The following is a 16,912-nucleotide window of genomic DNA, read 5'->3' as shown; positions in this document are numbered from 1 at the left end:
GTTATTAGTAACATCTATACAACTTAAAATGCACTTTTCCAATCAATCAAGTCCAGAACAGTAAAAAGTCAAAATAAAACTTGATTTCTATCTTTTGTTTGTAACATCGATACAACTTAAAATGACCTTTACCAATCAATCAAGTCCAGAGCAGTAAAAAGTCAAAATAAACTTGACTTTCATCTTGTTATTAGTAACAACATATTAAAATTTGAAAATTTTAGCATTGGTTTCCTACTTCTCAAATTATTGAATAGAAACAATATAAACAGCCATTATCCAGACAAACAAGGACCATAACTCCTGAACTGAAAAAATGAAAATCCTCAAATTTGAATCAGTAACAACATACTATGTCTGAAAATCATTGGTTAAACAGTTTATAAGTTATTGCACTGAAAAAACCAGGTTACCTAAATCTTTGTGTATCTTCCAACAACGGACACTCAACATTGTAGACTAAAATACAATATAGGACTATAATCTCTTTTTTGTTGAACTTGTATTGCTGATCATTTTTCTGTTTACAGTTTCTCTCTGTCTTCGATAGATTTTCCCCAAAAACCAAAAAATTAGTAAAAATTGTGATTTAGGGGCATTAACTCCTATAAAGAGTTGACCATCAATTTCAGCAATATCCACTTATTTGTAGATCTTGACTTGTGTATAATTTTGCCATTTAAAGTTTCTTTCTTTCCATTATAAATTCAAAATAATAGGCAATAACACAAAAATAGTACAAATTGTCATTCAAGGCCTAGGGCAATAACTCCAATAAAGAGTGGTTTGATGATTTAGGCAATGTTTACTTATTTGTAGATCTTGTCTTGCTGATCTTTGTTGCCATTTAAACTTCTACCTATCTATTATAGTTTTTAAGATGATAGGCAAAAACGCAAAAAAAATTGGTAAAAACATTTTCAGTAATATTTACATATTTTTAGATTGTGCATTCCCGATCATTTTGGCTTGTTTACAAAGATTCTATCTATGAAAGTTTTCAAGATTATTGGTAAAAACGCATTAAAGAGAAATAACTCCTATAAGAAGTCGAATGACAATTTTTGGCCATGTTTATCTGTTTTGTAGATCTTGTCTTGCAGATCATATTTGCTTTTAAAGTTTCTGTCTACATGTATCTATTATAGTACTAGTGTTCAAGATATCTGGTAAAATTTTTTTAAAAATTGTTAAAATTTGTCATCTAAAGCCAATAACTCCTATAAGACATGTAAGAAGTCATCCAACAGTTTTGATGTTAATGTACAGAATTTAGATCTCAACAGTCTGAACATTTTTGCACTGTCAGATTTTCTCTATAACTATCTATATAGTTGTTTTCGAGATTACAGTCAAAGATTGCGTTTTTCCCTTAGGTTTTATTTTTCTTCCATGTCTGCCATGTTAGTTGAAATTTTCATCAGAGATGAAAGGCAGGTTGATCGAAGATGTTTATAAACAGTACAGGGAAATCAGAGTTCTTCAAGAGTCTAATCCTTTAAGACAGATTATCAATGAAAATAACACTCCCAGAAAATCTTTGATACAAAACAAATCAATATAGAATCTGTATTTTATTAATAGTAAATTTCTTGTAATTACTGAAGCAGCTGTAAGTTCTCATAGCAAGTTACATTATTGCAGGTCACATACGCACACTCTCTGGATTACCGATAAATATTGATTTATAATCATTTCTTATATATAGTATACATATACTTCTTACATATTAATTACTTTGGTAACATAGAGACATAACATCTTTAGAAGTTCATTGTTTTTGTCATCACAATATTTGGTTTTTTATGTGAAAGTTTCATTCCATTATCACTGACTTGATCCATATTCTAAGTGATCAGTTTCCAGTCAAGGAGGACCATCTATGTGTGAATTATTGCTTTGTCATGATGGACCATCTATTTGTGAATCATTACTTTGTCTTGATGGGCCATCTATGTGTGAATCATCATTTTTTTTGGATGATTTTCTTTCATAGAAGTACAGTAATTCAAACATAACCTGAAACAGAAAATAATATATAAGCTTTTTTTAACAAAAATATAATGAAGTTTGCAGCTGAAAGATTAATATTCACTTTTGGCCAAATATGGCCTTGAATTTCAACTTTATCATAAAACATCGAAATGGCCATAAATTTGGTTTTTATACGACCGCAAAAAAAAAATTTTGTGGTCGTATATTGGTATGACGTTGGCGTTGTCGTCCGAAGACACATTGGTTTTCGCACTCTAACTTTAGTTTAAGTGAATGGATCTCTATAAAATTTTACCATAAGGTTCAATACCACAAAAGGAAGGTTGGGATTGATTTTGGGGGTTATGGTACCAACAGTTAAGGTATTAGGGGCCAAAAAACAAGCATTTTTCTAGTTTCCAGACAATAACTTGTGTTCAAGTGTATGGATCTCTCTGAAATTGTACTGCAAGGTACCATACCACAAAAATAAGGCTGGGATTGAGTTTGGGGGTGATGAATCATAAGGGGGTTCAAAAAATTTGGGGGGGATTTTTTTTTCCTCTTTTTTTCTTTAAAATTTTCCATTTTAATTTGATTATTTCTGATTTATATATAAAAGCAAATAATAATGATATGGTTTGAATAGGTAAATTAAAAATTTTTAAGTTCTTAGACCACATTCATTCTGTGTCAGAAACCTATGCTGTGTCAAATATTTTATCACAATCCAAATTCAGTGCTGTATCAAGCTTGAATGTTGTGTCCATACTTGCCCCAACTGTTCAGGGTTCGACCTTTGCGGTTGTATCAAGCTCACCCAGCGGAGCATTTTATTAAATTGATATATTTCAAAAGACTTAATGCTCGATAAAACAAATATTTCCATAAAAGTACATCATAAGCTCCAAGACAACATTTTGGATATATCGTTAAATAAATGGGGAATGCTGCCCCTGCTTGCACATAACATCATAAAGGGACATAACTCAAGAACATTAAAAGTGACGCTACCCAAATTCTTACTTCATCTGAGTTTTGTGGTAATAAGCATTGTGTATAAGTTTCATAACATTTGGTTGAGGCAAACTTAAGTTAGAGAATGGAAACGAAAAACTCAGCAATTTTTCTATTTGTAAAGGGCACAACTCTCGAAATGTAAGAGTGAGGCCAACTAAATTCAAATTTGATCTTTGTTTTGTGGTAAAAAGCTTTGTGTATAAGTTTCACAACATTTGGTTGATGCAAACTAAAGTAAGAGAACGGAAACCAATTTCAGGCCGTACGGACGTACAGATGACCAAGTGGCAAAACTTAATTCCCCCTCCGCTATGGCGGGGGCATATAAAAATTGTTTTGTGCATTTTTTGGACCTAAAAGCTTGAGGAAAACATTAGCCACAACCTACGATCAAAAATGTTCTTTAACCAAAAGGTACCAATCATTATGTATCCCTGGACACAAACATTTTCTTGATCAAAAATGAGACTACAGTAAATTATGGAGTAATTGGACCAAAACTGATGTTAGAACACAAATATGCATATTTAAGGGGTCATTATTTCGTTATTAATAATATGATGTGCCAAAAAGAAGTGAAATTTGTTGTATTTTGACCTGATTTAAAGACCATTAAAATCTTAGGGCCAATTTTAATCCTTCGTGAACCTACTCCTTTGAAATAACATTTTCATGAATAACTTTGCTTTCAATAGATGATGAATATGTATAAATTTAATTTTACAATAATGGAAAAGTTAAGATAGGTAGATGTGCCTGTTTTCGCTGTATATAGCATATGAATAACATAGGTTAAAGATGTTGTTGGATTTTTCTGGGGAAATATATGGGGGAAAAAAATGTTAAAACTGTTAAACAGTCTGGGGAATTACTAAAATAAGTGATGCATAAATCACTCATTTAAGTAGCAAATTAGAAATTCTGTGATTTTGTAATTTTACCATAATTTTAAACATACCGGTCTAGATTATATCTTATTATTAGTAAAAATGAAAAAAATGAACCTTCTGCTTCTTTTAAGAAGCAAGGTTTATGCCTTTGATGCAATCATTCAGCTGTAAATTCTATATTTGTTGAAAACAATGCTATAACTAAGGCTTTACATAATGAACTAATACTTTCTTCACAGATTTTTCCCATCAGTGGGAGTATTTTTCCTGTAAAATTCAAGGTTTCATCTGAAAGATTATGTAATAAAATTTTACTGTTCGCAATCAAAATATTACTGTTCGGGGTGTTTAAATTAGAAGGGGTAATTAAAATAGTATACTTGAAAGAAGTGATTTTTTGGAAGAAAATATAGGTATGATACTTAAACAAGTGATTTTCATGTCATTATCCCACAGTGTCCCAGTTTCAGCAAAAGTCATCATCTGACATGACTGGACATCCTATAAACACAGATGTTGGTTTTGATAATTTTAGCAACATAATTAGTCCCTGGATCATTAGTATTATATATTTAAAGCTACAATAACATTAAATCACTTAGTCTGGTGATTTATTTGTACTATTTAAATAAATGATTATTAAAGAAAGACAACATTTCTGGAAAGATGTTACTTGAATCAGTGATTTAAGAAATCACCCATTTAAGTAATTCCCCTGACTGTTAAAAGATTGCCAAAAATTTATTACATATTTAGAAAGTGGAATTGGCAGACAAAAAACATAAGGGTGTTTACATTTATTAAATTAACCAATACCTCTATCATAATAAGAAGAATGATAATCCTTTCCAATCTCTCTGTCCTGCTATCAGCTGCGTTTTTATCAACAACTTCTATCACTTGTTCACAATAATTCAATTTTTCATTCATTACCTGAAAGACAATTATATCATGAATTTATTTCCCTTTTATGTAAATAAAAGAAAGTGTGCGGTATACATCAATGAGACAGCAACCCAAAGTCAGAAAAAAAATAAAATCTTGAGCTGAACCAATCTTCATTTTGGAATTTTTGCACTTAATAGATGAAATATTTATTTTTAACACATGATGTTTTCTGTATGATACAAATAAACTTTTAACAGATGACAAACTTAAAATGTCTTGCCTGCCACAAAATCTGAATTATTCTAAAGGTCAATGAACTTTGAAAATTGAGGTCAAAGTTAATTGCAACGTATCAGATAACTGATAATAAATTCACATACAAACATTGTAGATACCATAATGTAACCCTGCATCATCACTCTCCAATGGGGATTCCGCCTCTATAATTGGTTGTTTCAGAATCTTAAGGATTATGGGTAATTTTAATTTTCATACCCCCTAAAAGAAAATAGCGTCATGTCATTGGTTGAATTTCCATCATTTTGGGACGTTTTTAACCAATCACAACCTTTTGATGCACACTTTTGAAAATATTACCCAGAATGCATTAGATTCTGAAACGAGGAATTGAGCTAATTTTCAGTAATCACTCACCTTAGTTCTCCTACCTATATCTAAATGGTTATATAAATGTTTATACAATGTTTCTAATGCATGGTGCTTCTCCCAGTAAAAGTCTGGTGTATTTAACAACTCTGAGTTTAAGTTCATCTGAAATCTAAAAAATAATAAACATTTGAATATTATTATGCTTCATCCAAATACTACATGAATACCAATTAGCTCTAACTTATTTTTCAATAAAAGTAGACCAATCAAAATAAGTCAATATGATAGTATTCTGTCTCTGTTAAGATTTCATTTATAGAAACATTAGCTACAAATTTTCAAAAGTTGAATCTGGTTCTTGCCTTTACCGGTTTTTTTTTCTGATCTAATCATAATGCACAATTTTTCCTCATTTTTACAGGTAAAAAGCTAAAGACAGTGTAATTTTTTAATATTTTTTTTATGAAAGATGTCAAATGTTTTTGCCTACCTCTGCTCCACAACATTCTTATGGATGAGTCAACTACCGCAAATACTGGATTTGCCCATTTAAATTAAAGGCATGAACTGTCTTTCTAGTCTTTTCGTTTACACATTTGTTTTATTGACATAAATGTATACATATTCATATTCAAAGTGTAACATTAAATATAGATAAAAAATTAAGAAGACGTGGTATGATGGCCAATGAGACAACTCTCCACAAGACCAAATGACACAAAAGTTAACAACTATAGGTCACTGCACAGCCTTCAACAATGGGCAAAACTCATACCATATACCGGGGTAGTAAGCTATAAGGTCTGTAATGTTTAAGCGCTATCACAGCATATGCCTACATGTATTTTGTTCTATTTTAATTATCTGTGTATTAAATTAGTAAAATACATGTGCAGTAATTTGTTAACTGTAGTAAAATACATGTGCAGTAATTTATTAATTGTAGTAAAATACATGTGCAGTAATTTATTAACTGTAGTAAAATACATGTGCAGTAATTTATTAACTATAGTAAAATACATGTGCAGTAATTTATTAACTGAAAGATCATCTCAAGCTCTTCCTTAGAATATATCTATATCTGTATATTTATCTTTATCTTTATTCTTCCCAAAAACTGATTTACAAAGGTTTAGAAATAATTTACATATTTCAATACATTTCAAATTTATTCGTTCAGTGTATGTTTACTTGTTTTTGTTAATATGTCTTTTTGATTGAGTGAAGCCATTTCAATTGATATTTTATCATGTGTTTATAGTTTGTCTTTCTATTTTATAATATTACACTACTATTTCAGGTTAGGGTGAAGGTTGGCGCCTGTTAAAACATTTAAACCCGCTGCATTTGTTTGCACCTGTCCTAAGTCAGGAGCCTGTTGTTCAGTGGATGTCGTTTGTTGGTGTGGTTCATAAGTGTTTCTTGTTTTTTATATAGATTAGACCGTTGGTTTTCCTGTTTGAATTGTTTTACACTAGTCATTTTGGGGCCCTTTATAGCTTGCTGTTCAGTGTGAGCCTAGGCTCCGTGTTGATGGCCGTTTTTTGACCTATTTTGACTTTTAACACATTGTGACTTGGATGGAGAATTGTCTCATTGGCACTCATACCACATCTTCTTATTTCTACATAAATAACATCCTTTGAAACAGTTCATGGGTGAGAAACAACATTACTTGCCTTAATTCAAATATTTCTCCATGCATTTTCAAAATTTCTCTTCTTTTACATGGAACTTTCTTTTCTAATTTAAGCACCTGAAACAAACATTACATTGACTTGCACTGCATTTAGAAGCTTATGATATTATCAATTAGATTAGCTCATGTGGTTGCTTTCTGAGCTACACAAATCTTTGGTAAGACTTAACAAGATTGTGTTGTCATGCTAAGCATACCTCAACTTAAATGTAAAGTACCTATATGAAAACAGGAAGTAGGTGTCTGACAAATTCATTCCAACTCATCACTGTCAAACTGCTGACCATATATAAAATCATTCTGTTTAGTAGTGTGTTGAGAAAAATTGAAAGTTCATTCAAAATATTGAAAAACTATCGGCAAACAGGAAGTAGGTGTCTGTCGGACATATATGAAAGGGCTCACACCTCACTCTTCACTATTAAGTTACTAACTAAATGTGAAGTTGTTCTGTTTAATTATATCTGAGAAAGGTGAGGCTAAAATACTTGTTGAACAGACAAATGTAAAGTAAATGCAGTATAGCACCATTCCAATTCTCTTCTATTACATATTTTATCAATAAATTAAAGATCACATCTGATTCACATGACTCAACTGAACATCAATCAGTAAATTATAGACAACACACTTCAATCTCTCAATGAGTATTACAAAAGTATTATATAATTTATAGTTCTGTCAGTCTTTTATAACTTTGGTTTGATTTACCCATCATTTTTCAATTACTTTATGCTTTCAACCTGATAGGGTAAAATTATGCATTTCAAATCAAGTTAATACTTTAACATCAGTATACTTTAAAACAATAATTTTCAAACCATCTATGAAAGTTATAACTTACTGTGGATTAATTTATTTTTATGGGTGCCAATTTTCATGGATTGAGAAAAACTTGTATTTAACTGGATATTAGATTTCTTGGTTTTGACAAAGTTTACTTTATTTATAAGACTAAATAATGGAGTAGGCCCAGTAAGACCCCTTTTTGGCCCCAAAATATAGCAGTTTTACAAAATTGTTAAAATGCAAATTTTTAGCTATTTATTGGAAAGAAGAATACTTCTGTTACATAAATATGGGCTGTTTTTGACAGTACAATGCACATGTATCGGGTACTAGCATCATTAAATCATGCTAAATTACTGAAATCTTTTTGGTTAATTTTTAGACGATTTCTGTCTGAAATGGAAGTGGCCGCATTTGTGTTCATTCTTAATATTTAAATGTTAGTTGTATTCGATGATAATACATAACATATATAAAGGTTGAGAATGAACACGGATGCGGCTACTTTCATTTTTGACAAAAACCATCTGAAAAGTGACATATTATGGCATATTTGATAGATTTTTCATATTTAAGCTTGAATTTGAGCGTCTTTAATGACTAAATCAGTTCAAATCTTTCACATAAACTAATTGAATCCACTGATGTAGACACTTAAATGTTTAAAAAGTGTTTAAAATCTTTCATCAGATGAACCTGAATTTTGAGGCCAAAATCGGCCCTTACGGGACCTACTATTTGTACTTTGTTGATCATTTACATTTATAGTTCACCTTTACCCACAAGAACCATGAAAATTGGTATCCGATGAATAATAATGAATAAACAGTACATCCTTCCAAAATTATGCAAAAAAATGTAAAATCAAGATATCTTTTAATTTGATGGAAGAAACCTTAAAACCATTAACTTCTGTTCTTACCTTATTTATTGGTTCTATAGAGTCAACAAGACTTTCTAAGGCTGATTCCCAAACTGCCAGTTTAACTGAGGAAAAAAAGATTGCATTATAAATTAAGGCAATTTTATTAAAAAATAAATGAACAACAAATTTGCATTCTAGGGAATTTCTTTTTAGTTTCCACAAAACAAGAATATGCATCACTATACTTTCAAATTAAAAGAACATTCAATAAATAAAATAAGAATGTGTCCATGGAACACAGATGCCCCCGATTGTAAATATACGTCAAATTCAGCAATTTTTTCCATTTATAAAGGAACATATATTAAACTCAAGGACAATGTTAATGACGTCAATAAAATTCTAGTTTGACCTGTGTTTGGTGGTAATAATATAAGCATTGTGTATAAGTTTCATAACATTTGGTTGAGGAAAACTAAAGTTAGAGTGTGGAAATGGCAAATGCCAATTTTTCAATTTATAAAGGGTCATTGGCACTCATTCCACATCTTCCTATATTTACATAACTACAGACGGTAAAAGTGACGCCACCCATATTTGTACTTGATCTGTGATTGGTGGTGTGCCACAGAGGGGGCATAAAAATATTAATACATAAAAAACCGGCATAATATTACAAAAGTGTCAAATAATTTTCTTTATTGTAATAGAATGTAAAACTGGCAGTTGAGATCACCCACTGTTTTTGCTCAGTCTATAGATTTTTATGGTGTTATGTAGATTGTTGTCTTTTCATTGTTTTTTGCCATGATTTTGTCTGTCTTTTTAGGACTTTTTTAGAATTTTTTTAATTCTCCTGTTGGTATCATCCACCTTTTATTGAGCACATGGGACCGGGGTTAATATTCCCTAAGGGATCATAGATTTATTCTTACGAGGAAGCTCCAAGCATGCTCGGAGGATGCTCGGAGCTTTTTTAGTAGGCTCTTCTCTGCAGTTTATGTGACAATAATTATCATGATCCATTAAGATGTCAATCAAATCTACACCACTTCTATAATAAGGAAAGTAGAGCATTATAGAGGAAGCTCAATTAACACCTGTGTAAACATCTGGTCTATTCAAATACATTTTGCATGAAATTTTACAAAACTATAAAATTATAAGATTAGAAATTCTTCAACAGTACTGCGTATTAATGCTTGGAAAGAAATCTCATGTCTCCACTAAAAGTGAAAGTCATATAAATATATAAATATTATATTTAATAATCACTCCTTTTTTATGATAAAAAATTCTCAAATTTTATAATTAGATGATATGATTTAAATATAGTAAATATTATATAATATGCTACACAAAAGTTATCAAGACACAAACAACAGTCAGGGGGCGATACTAAACAAGTTATTTTTTTTAGTTACTTATATTAACAGGTTTTTTTGTTTTTATAAATTATTTAATAAAAACTCAATAGTTATTTTAAATGTCAAAAGTGGACTAAATGTATACATAGTTTTTAAGAATTTTTATATCATTTCATTATGTAAAATTAAGTATTTATCCAACTTGAGATGAGTATTGAAAGGTAACTGTAAAAATAATGACAAAAATATTACTTTTATAAATTATTTCATACATCTTTGAAAAACTTAGTACTTACAATTATTTAAGGAACATATGTAATTGTTTTTGATAAAGATTACAAATTATAAATAACTTCAAGTCTTAATTAAATCACAAGGTTCTATCTATTTAGATTTGTCTATCTCTAAGATTTTAAGGGAAAGTGATATTTTGATAGCCCCAAGAGACCAATCTTTGACCAAGAAGTGTGGCATCAGAAAGGCAATTAGTGTTTCGGGAGGATTTAAATAGTTTTATATTGCATGGAAAAAATAACCAGATGTCTGTGAAAATTTGTTAAAGCTAGTAAAACCTGTATGAATGGACACCTATACAAATAATATTAACAGAATTTACTTATTCATGATATAGAAGTAATATTTTAAACAACCTCGTTTTCAACATAACTTGTATAGGTGATTTTGAAAATTACTTGTTCAAGAAATGCCCCTAACTAAACAATGGTAATATGTTTTATTTTTTTTTTTATATAAAATAGCAAACTTAGTTCTTTTATAGAAAATTATGGCTACTTTATGAAAATTTGAGGGGTAATACCACCATTGTTTTCCCTGTAGTACGCCTCTCTTTAATTGACTTTTTTTTTTTTAAATTGTGCTGATTTGGCTTTGTTTTAAATAAAAAAATACTTGGCATGAGTAAAGTTTTATCCTGTCCTGTACTTCAGTGAAAATCTAACATAAAATTGTTTTCCCCCTATCAGTCTTTGTTTAATTGGTATTTAAAAAAAAAAAGCATAGAATTTATCTATGATTTAAATAAAGAAATACTTGACAAGAGTAAAGTTTTTTCCTGTTCTGTACTATAGTATTAATACAACATAACTTTTCAGTACATATAAGAAAGTAAACATCACCAGAAGTAAACCAATCAAATTATCCCCCCCCCCCCCTTTTTTCCCGTTTTCAAGTTTTAGTAGCCATGTCCCCCTAAAATTACCAAAATATTTTATAGAACACCAAATATTTTTTTTGTATTGCTTTGAAACACCTAAGATACATCATGTCTCAAAAACACTTTTCTGCAATGAAATGGAGGGTCAATTTCCAACAACTGTCAAATTAAATGGAATATAAACAAAAATCAACACTTTTTTGCATGAAACTGAATGTACTATGTTTTGGTAGTATGGTTATAAATTAATAACCATAGTTTGTGTCTTTGATGACTTTTATATTTCATTTTATATAGTATAAATTTAAAATTTATTTATATTTTAAGTATAAAATTTGAGTATTTTTTTGTATTTTTGAAAAAGAATAATTATTAAGAAAATGAAAAACATTTTCTTTCTGTGAAGACTTGATATTTCTTTCCAAGCATTGTACAGTACTATTGCAGAATTTCTAATCTATTTTATAGTTTTGTAAAATTTCATGCAAAATGTATTTGAATAGACCAGATGTTTACACAGGTGTTAATTGAGCTTCCTCTATAATGCTCTACTTTCCTTATTATAGAAGTGGTGTAGATTTGATTGACATCTTAATGGATCATGATAATCATTGTCACATAAACTGCAGAGAAGAGCCTACTAAAAAAGCTCTGAGCATCCTCCGAGCATGCTTGGAGCTTCCTCATAAGAATAAATCTATGATCCCTAAGGCATATCCTAAGGTAGTGCACTACAACTGTGTAAAGTTTCAACAATATCCATCTCATCATTTTAGAGGAGTTGCACACATGAACAAATCAATCTGATTGAAATACACATCCTGGGTTCAAGCTGTGCTTACAAAGATCTAACAACACTCCATTTTACCTATTGTTCTGGTAATTATTACATCAGCCAATGAAATGTCAGCTTTTATATTTGTGAAAGTTTGTATTAACCAACAAGAACAGAGGATCCAGAAAGGTGACTTTTAAAAAGAAAGTAGTATGGAGCGTTTTCAGATCCTTGTAGGCAAAGCAAGGACATAGGATCAGTATTTTAATCAGATTGCTGAACAAATAAGATGACTAACAGACTGATTCCTATTATATACATATATCCCCCAAAACTTTGTTTGCCATTGGGAACAACAGTAAAATAGAATCTAATACATACAAGAGGATTGCTAACAATTGAACGCTTTATGCTGTAAATAACTTACCAGTCTGTGCTAAAGCATTAGAGAAGGCATATTTATGTGGATTTATGGTTTCTGTCACATCAATATGGTCCAAGTCTTGTATGAACAACACATCACCTTGTAAACAGGAGAAATTCCTGTAAATAAAACATCACTGTATAGACCTTAAATAAGCTGTGATTAATAAAAAAAAAAAAAAAAATATGGATCCCAGTAAGTGGAGGCTCATAAATACCTCCTTTCCACAAGTATTCTCGAATGAAGACAATTTAATTATAGTTCTACTCATTTCTTTTATTATCATGTACAGGTTGGAAAACTTCATCAGACCTGAACTAGCATAATAAAAATCTGGCTCAGCATGAAAGTCCAGTAGTACAAACAAGGTTTATGACCATTATTACTTAATCATGTCCTCAATGTGCATGTAACATTTGCCACTGGAAATTAAAGAGGGGAGAAAGATACAAAGTGGATATTCAAACTCATAAATCGAAAACAAACTGACAATGCCATGGCAAAAATCCCAAAACGACAAAAAGGCAAAAAAAAAATACATAAAACACAAACTAAAAACTGAGCAACACCAACTCCACCAAAAACCGGTGGTGATCTCAGGTGCTCCAGAAGGGTAAGCAAATCCTGCTCCCCATGTGGCACCTGTGGTGTTTATCGTGTACCAGTAGGTACATACCGGGTGAAAATTAACCATCTATTAATCAATCAATCTTACTTAGAAGAAGAGTACTCCATCCACTCCTCTTCTTCATAAATCTGGTCAAAACTGTATGGTTCATCAATATGCTTCTGTAAAAATGTTAATATTGCTCGTCTCTGAAAATAAAAAAAATAATATACATGTAATATAATACATAAAATAAATTTGTCCATTTTTTCTATTTAAAATAATTCAGTAAAGAAACAGTATGAGAAGCATCTGAATACAAAAGATACCCGAGTCCTTTGAAAATAAGAAAGTTTTAATACTACTTTTAAGCTTTTTTTCCAGGCCTCAAACACCAAAAAGAGCAATTCAAGGTTTCTACCAATGCAAACTTTTGAAGGGGTGTATGTTACCATTTATTTCTTACTAAAATCTATAATACTTAAAAAATGAATTTGCCAAATTTTCCTGTTGTTCTGGTATTAGCATATCTATTCTTGCAGGCATAAACTACAATGCAATACTTGGAATGTCAAATTTTCCCAACCATCATGACCATAGAAATATCACAAATACTCATACTAGCTAGGTACTTAGTAAAGATACATCCAGTTATGTATGAGGGTCTGGATGGTGGGTCCTCCATTTCTATATTCTTTACTTTTTGCACACTATTCTCTATTCTGTAAACCACATCCAGACCCTCAATAACCAATAATTACTGACAATTTACAAATTCCAGCCTCTTTTCAATAAACTTTTATAATATCAATAGTGTTGTCTCAATTTTTCCGGACCCAGTTTAATAAATAGGCTTGTAGGAAAATTCAAACATGCAAAATATTGATTGATTTGTGAAAAGTGCATTCAAATTTTTACCTTCTCTGAAACCTGAGAAATGGTTTTGTATCGGAAACATGAAATCTAATTATGAGTTTGGATTAAAAGATTTTTTAGAGGTAGAGAGAGAAGCTTCCAGTGTGTTACATTGATTTTGTCTTTTCTACAAACATATCTGCGACAGCTGCTTAACAACAGTAAGTTGGGAGTAATTTTAGGTTTTACTGCACTTCAACATTTGAAATTCACTGATTTCAAATATCAGTGATGCAAAATAAATTTTAAAATTTAATTTCATCAAATTAATTATGGTATCTTGTAGTTTTATTCGATACTCGACATGCACAAACAATAAAAGGTACTCTGCCTATGACAAAATGTAACTAAACACTTATTGTTTCAAATGTTACCTCCAGTTCAGGTACATTCCAACATACCATGGATCCTTCCCTGAAAAATAAGTACTGCTGTATTCAACACTCATTACTAGTTTAGTCCCCATCTCATTTAGAGTTGGAAAATTTGAAATATTGTATAGGCATTCAATTTTTGATATAGACTGTATGTTAACCTTTAGATGTCATTGGGCTATTTCTGATTGATTAATTTTTGGTGTTTTAACGCAATTTTCAGCACTATTGGCTATTTCTTGGCAGTTTTTGGCGGAGGAAGCTGAAGTGCACCTTAGAGATCCACGACCTTCGGCAGGAAAAGTGGCAGTCCTAGTCATTTAAAATTGGAGCCGAGCTCACCTGTCATGTTGTCAGTGTTGACGGGCTTGTGGTACAGTAGATGAACTTCTTAGACCACTCAGCCACCAAAGCCCTGGTTATTTCTGTCACTGGGCTTCTGTATTCACGAATTTCATGTTACGTATATTTTTACAAAAATAAGTACAGCAGGCGAAAACATTGCAGCTTACATGTATATAAATAAAAGAAGTTCCAATGTCCCTTGCGTTGCACATTTTTTATATTTCCAAGGGGCAAGACTCTTTTAAAAAAAGTCGATCTGCAACCATTACAAAACTTGTCCGTGATATTGCTGATATTAACTTATAGTATAAGTTTTATAAAAATCTGGCAAGAATTGTACCCATGAGAGCGCTAACAAGGTATCAGATATTTTATATACACTATCCAAAATTTTGTTCCATTATACAGTGTTTATTGAAAAAAACATGCCATTTATAAATATCATTTTGAATTTCAGTAGCATACATTGTATATCCTTAATTCACATATCGAAAAATATCTTTTGACAGATAATCACCTAAATATGAAAACTTCTTTTGTACGATCAGCTTCTCCTATAACATATTTTGATGTAAGATGCAATAAATCTTCCATGTCTGAAAAAAAGGTAAAACATACATGTGTGTGTAAAACATGATAAACATGATAAAGGAAAACATATTATTTTTTACATTTTTATTAACATTTCTCCCTACAGATATTTGAGTTTCAATGTTGTCACAATATTATTTTTTCTTGTTTACTATTTATATATTTTTTATTGAAATACAGAAGGCGGAAGGTGGAAGCAGGTCTAGTAACCGCTCGACTCCGTCTGTTCATCTGAAAAATTTTGTCATCTTTTTTTGTTTCTATGAAAGGGAATGATCTAATATAGTTTTCAAAATAATAGATAATAAAATGCTCCGCTGGGGCGCAGCTTGATACGACCGCAGAGGTCGAACCCTGAACAGTTGGGGCAAGTATGGACACAACATTCAAGCTTGATACAGCACTGAATTTGGATTGTAATTAAATATTTGACACAGCATAGGTTTCTGACACAGAATGAAAGTGGTCTAAGAACTTAAAAATTTTTAATTTACCTATTCAAATCATATCATTATTATTTGCTTTTATATATAAATCAGAAATAACCAATTCAAAATGGAAAATTTTGAAGAAAAAAAGGAAAAATAAATCCCCCCCTAAATTTTTTGAACCCCCTTATGATTCATCACCCCCAAACTCAATCCCAGCCTTCCCTTTGTGGTATGGTACCTTGTAGTACAATTTCAGAGAGATCCATACACTTGAACACAAGTTATTGTCTGGAAACTAGAAAAATGCTTGGTTTTTTGGCCCCTTTTTGGCCCCAAATTCCTAAACGTTTAGGGCAATTAACCGCAAACTCAAACCCAGCTTTCCCTTTGTGATATGGAACCTTGCAGTACAATTTCATAAAGATCCATACACTTACACACAAGTTATTGTCCTGAAACTAGAAAAATGCTTGTTTTTTTGCCCTTTTATGACCCCTAATTACTAAAATTTTGAGGGAATTACCCCCAAAATCAATCCCAGCCTTCCCTTTGTGGTATGGTACCTTGCAGTACAATTTCAGAGATATCCATACACTTGAACACAAGTAATTGTCTGGGAACTAGAAAAATGCTTATTTTTGGCCCCTTTTTGGCCCCTTATTCCTAAACTTTTTGGGCAATTACCCCAAAACTCAATTCCAGCTTTCCCTTTGTGATATGGAACCTTGTTGTACAATTTCATAGAGATCCATACACTTACACACAAGTTATTGTCATGAAACTAGAAAAATGCTTGTTTTTTGCCCCTTTTTGGCCCCTAATTCCTAAAATTTAGAGGCAATTACCCCCAAACTCAATCCCAGCATTCCCTTAGTGTTATTGAACCTAGTGATACAATGTCAGAGAGATCCATACACTTACACACAAGTTATTGTCATGAAACAAGAAAAATGCTTGTTTTTTGCCCCTAATTCCTAAAATTTGGAGGCAATTACCCCAAAAATCAATCCCAGCATTCCCTTTGAGATATGAAACATTGTGGTACAATGTCAGAGAGATCCATACACTTACACACAAGTTATGTCTGGAAGTTACAAAAATGCTTATTTTTGGCCCCTTTTTGGCCCCTAATTCCTTAACTGTTGGTACCATAACCCCCAAAATCAATCCCCACC

At 31.2% G+C, this 16,912-nt stretch overlaps 1 protein-coding gene across 3 annotated transcripts in view; it reads right to left on the bottom strand.

Annotated features, from left to right (window-relative positions):
- Window positions 1-1,559: 1,559 nt before the first annotated feature.
- The window catches only part of LOC127711551 (required for meiotic nuclear division protein 1 homolog), a 35,864-nt gene continuing 20,511 nt past the window's right edge, over window positions 1,560-16,912 (bottom strand). For all 3 annotated transcript variants that reach the window (XM_052217636.1, XM_052217638.1, XM_052217637.1), the window contains 9 exons: window positions 15,233-15,311; window positions 14,371-14,410; window positions 13,190-13,290; window positions 12,478-12,593; window positions 8,792-8,856; window positions 7,061-7,137; window positions 5,427-5,550; window positions 4,701-4,817; window positions 1,560-2,019 (listed from right to left, as the gene is read on the bottom strand). In XM_052217636.1, coding sequence (XP_052073596.1) covers window positions 1,903-2,019; window positions 4,701-4,817; window positions 5,427-5,550; window positions 7,061-7,137; window positions 8,792-8,856; window positions 12,478-12,593; window positions 13,190-13,290; window positions 14,371-14,410; window positions 15,233-15,311 — 836 coding nt within the window. In that variant the 3' untranslated portion in view covers window positions 1,560-1,902. The remainder of the gene's footprint in view (window positions 2,020-4,700; window positions 4,818-5,426; window positions 5,551-7,060; window positions 7,138-8,791; window positions 8,857-12,477; window positions 12,594-13,189; window positions 13,291-14,370; window positions 14,411-15,232; window positions 15,312-16,912) is intronic.

This window comes from Mytilus californianus, unplaced genomic scaffold (genome assembly GCF_021869535.1).
Source record: "Mytilus californianus isolate M0D057914Y unplaced genomic scaffold, xbMytCali1.0.p SCAF_8, whole genome shotgun sequence".
Lineage (NCBI taxonomy): Eukaryota > Metazoa > Mollusca > Bivalvia > Mytilida > Mytilidae > Mytilus > Mytilus californianus.
This window is presented reverse-complemented; position numbering and strand designations above follow the sequence as displayed.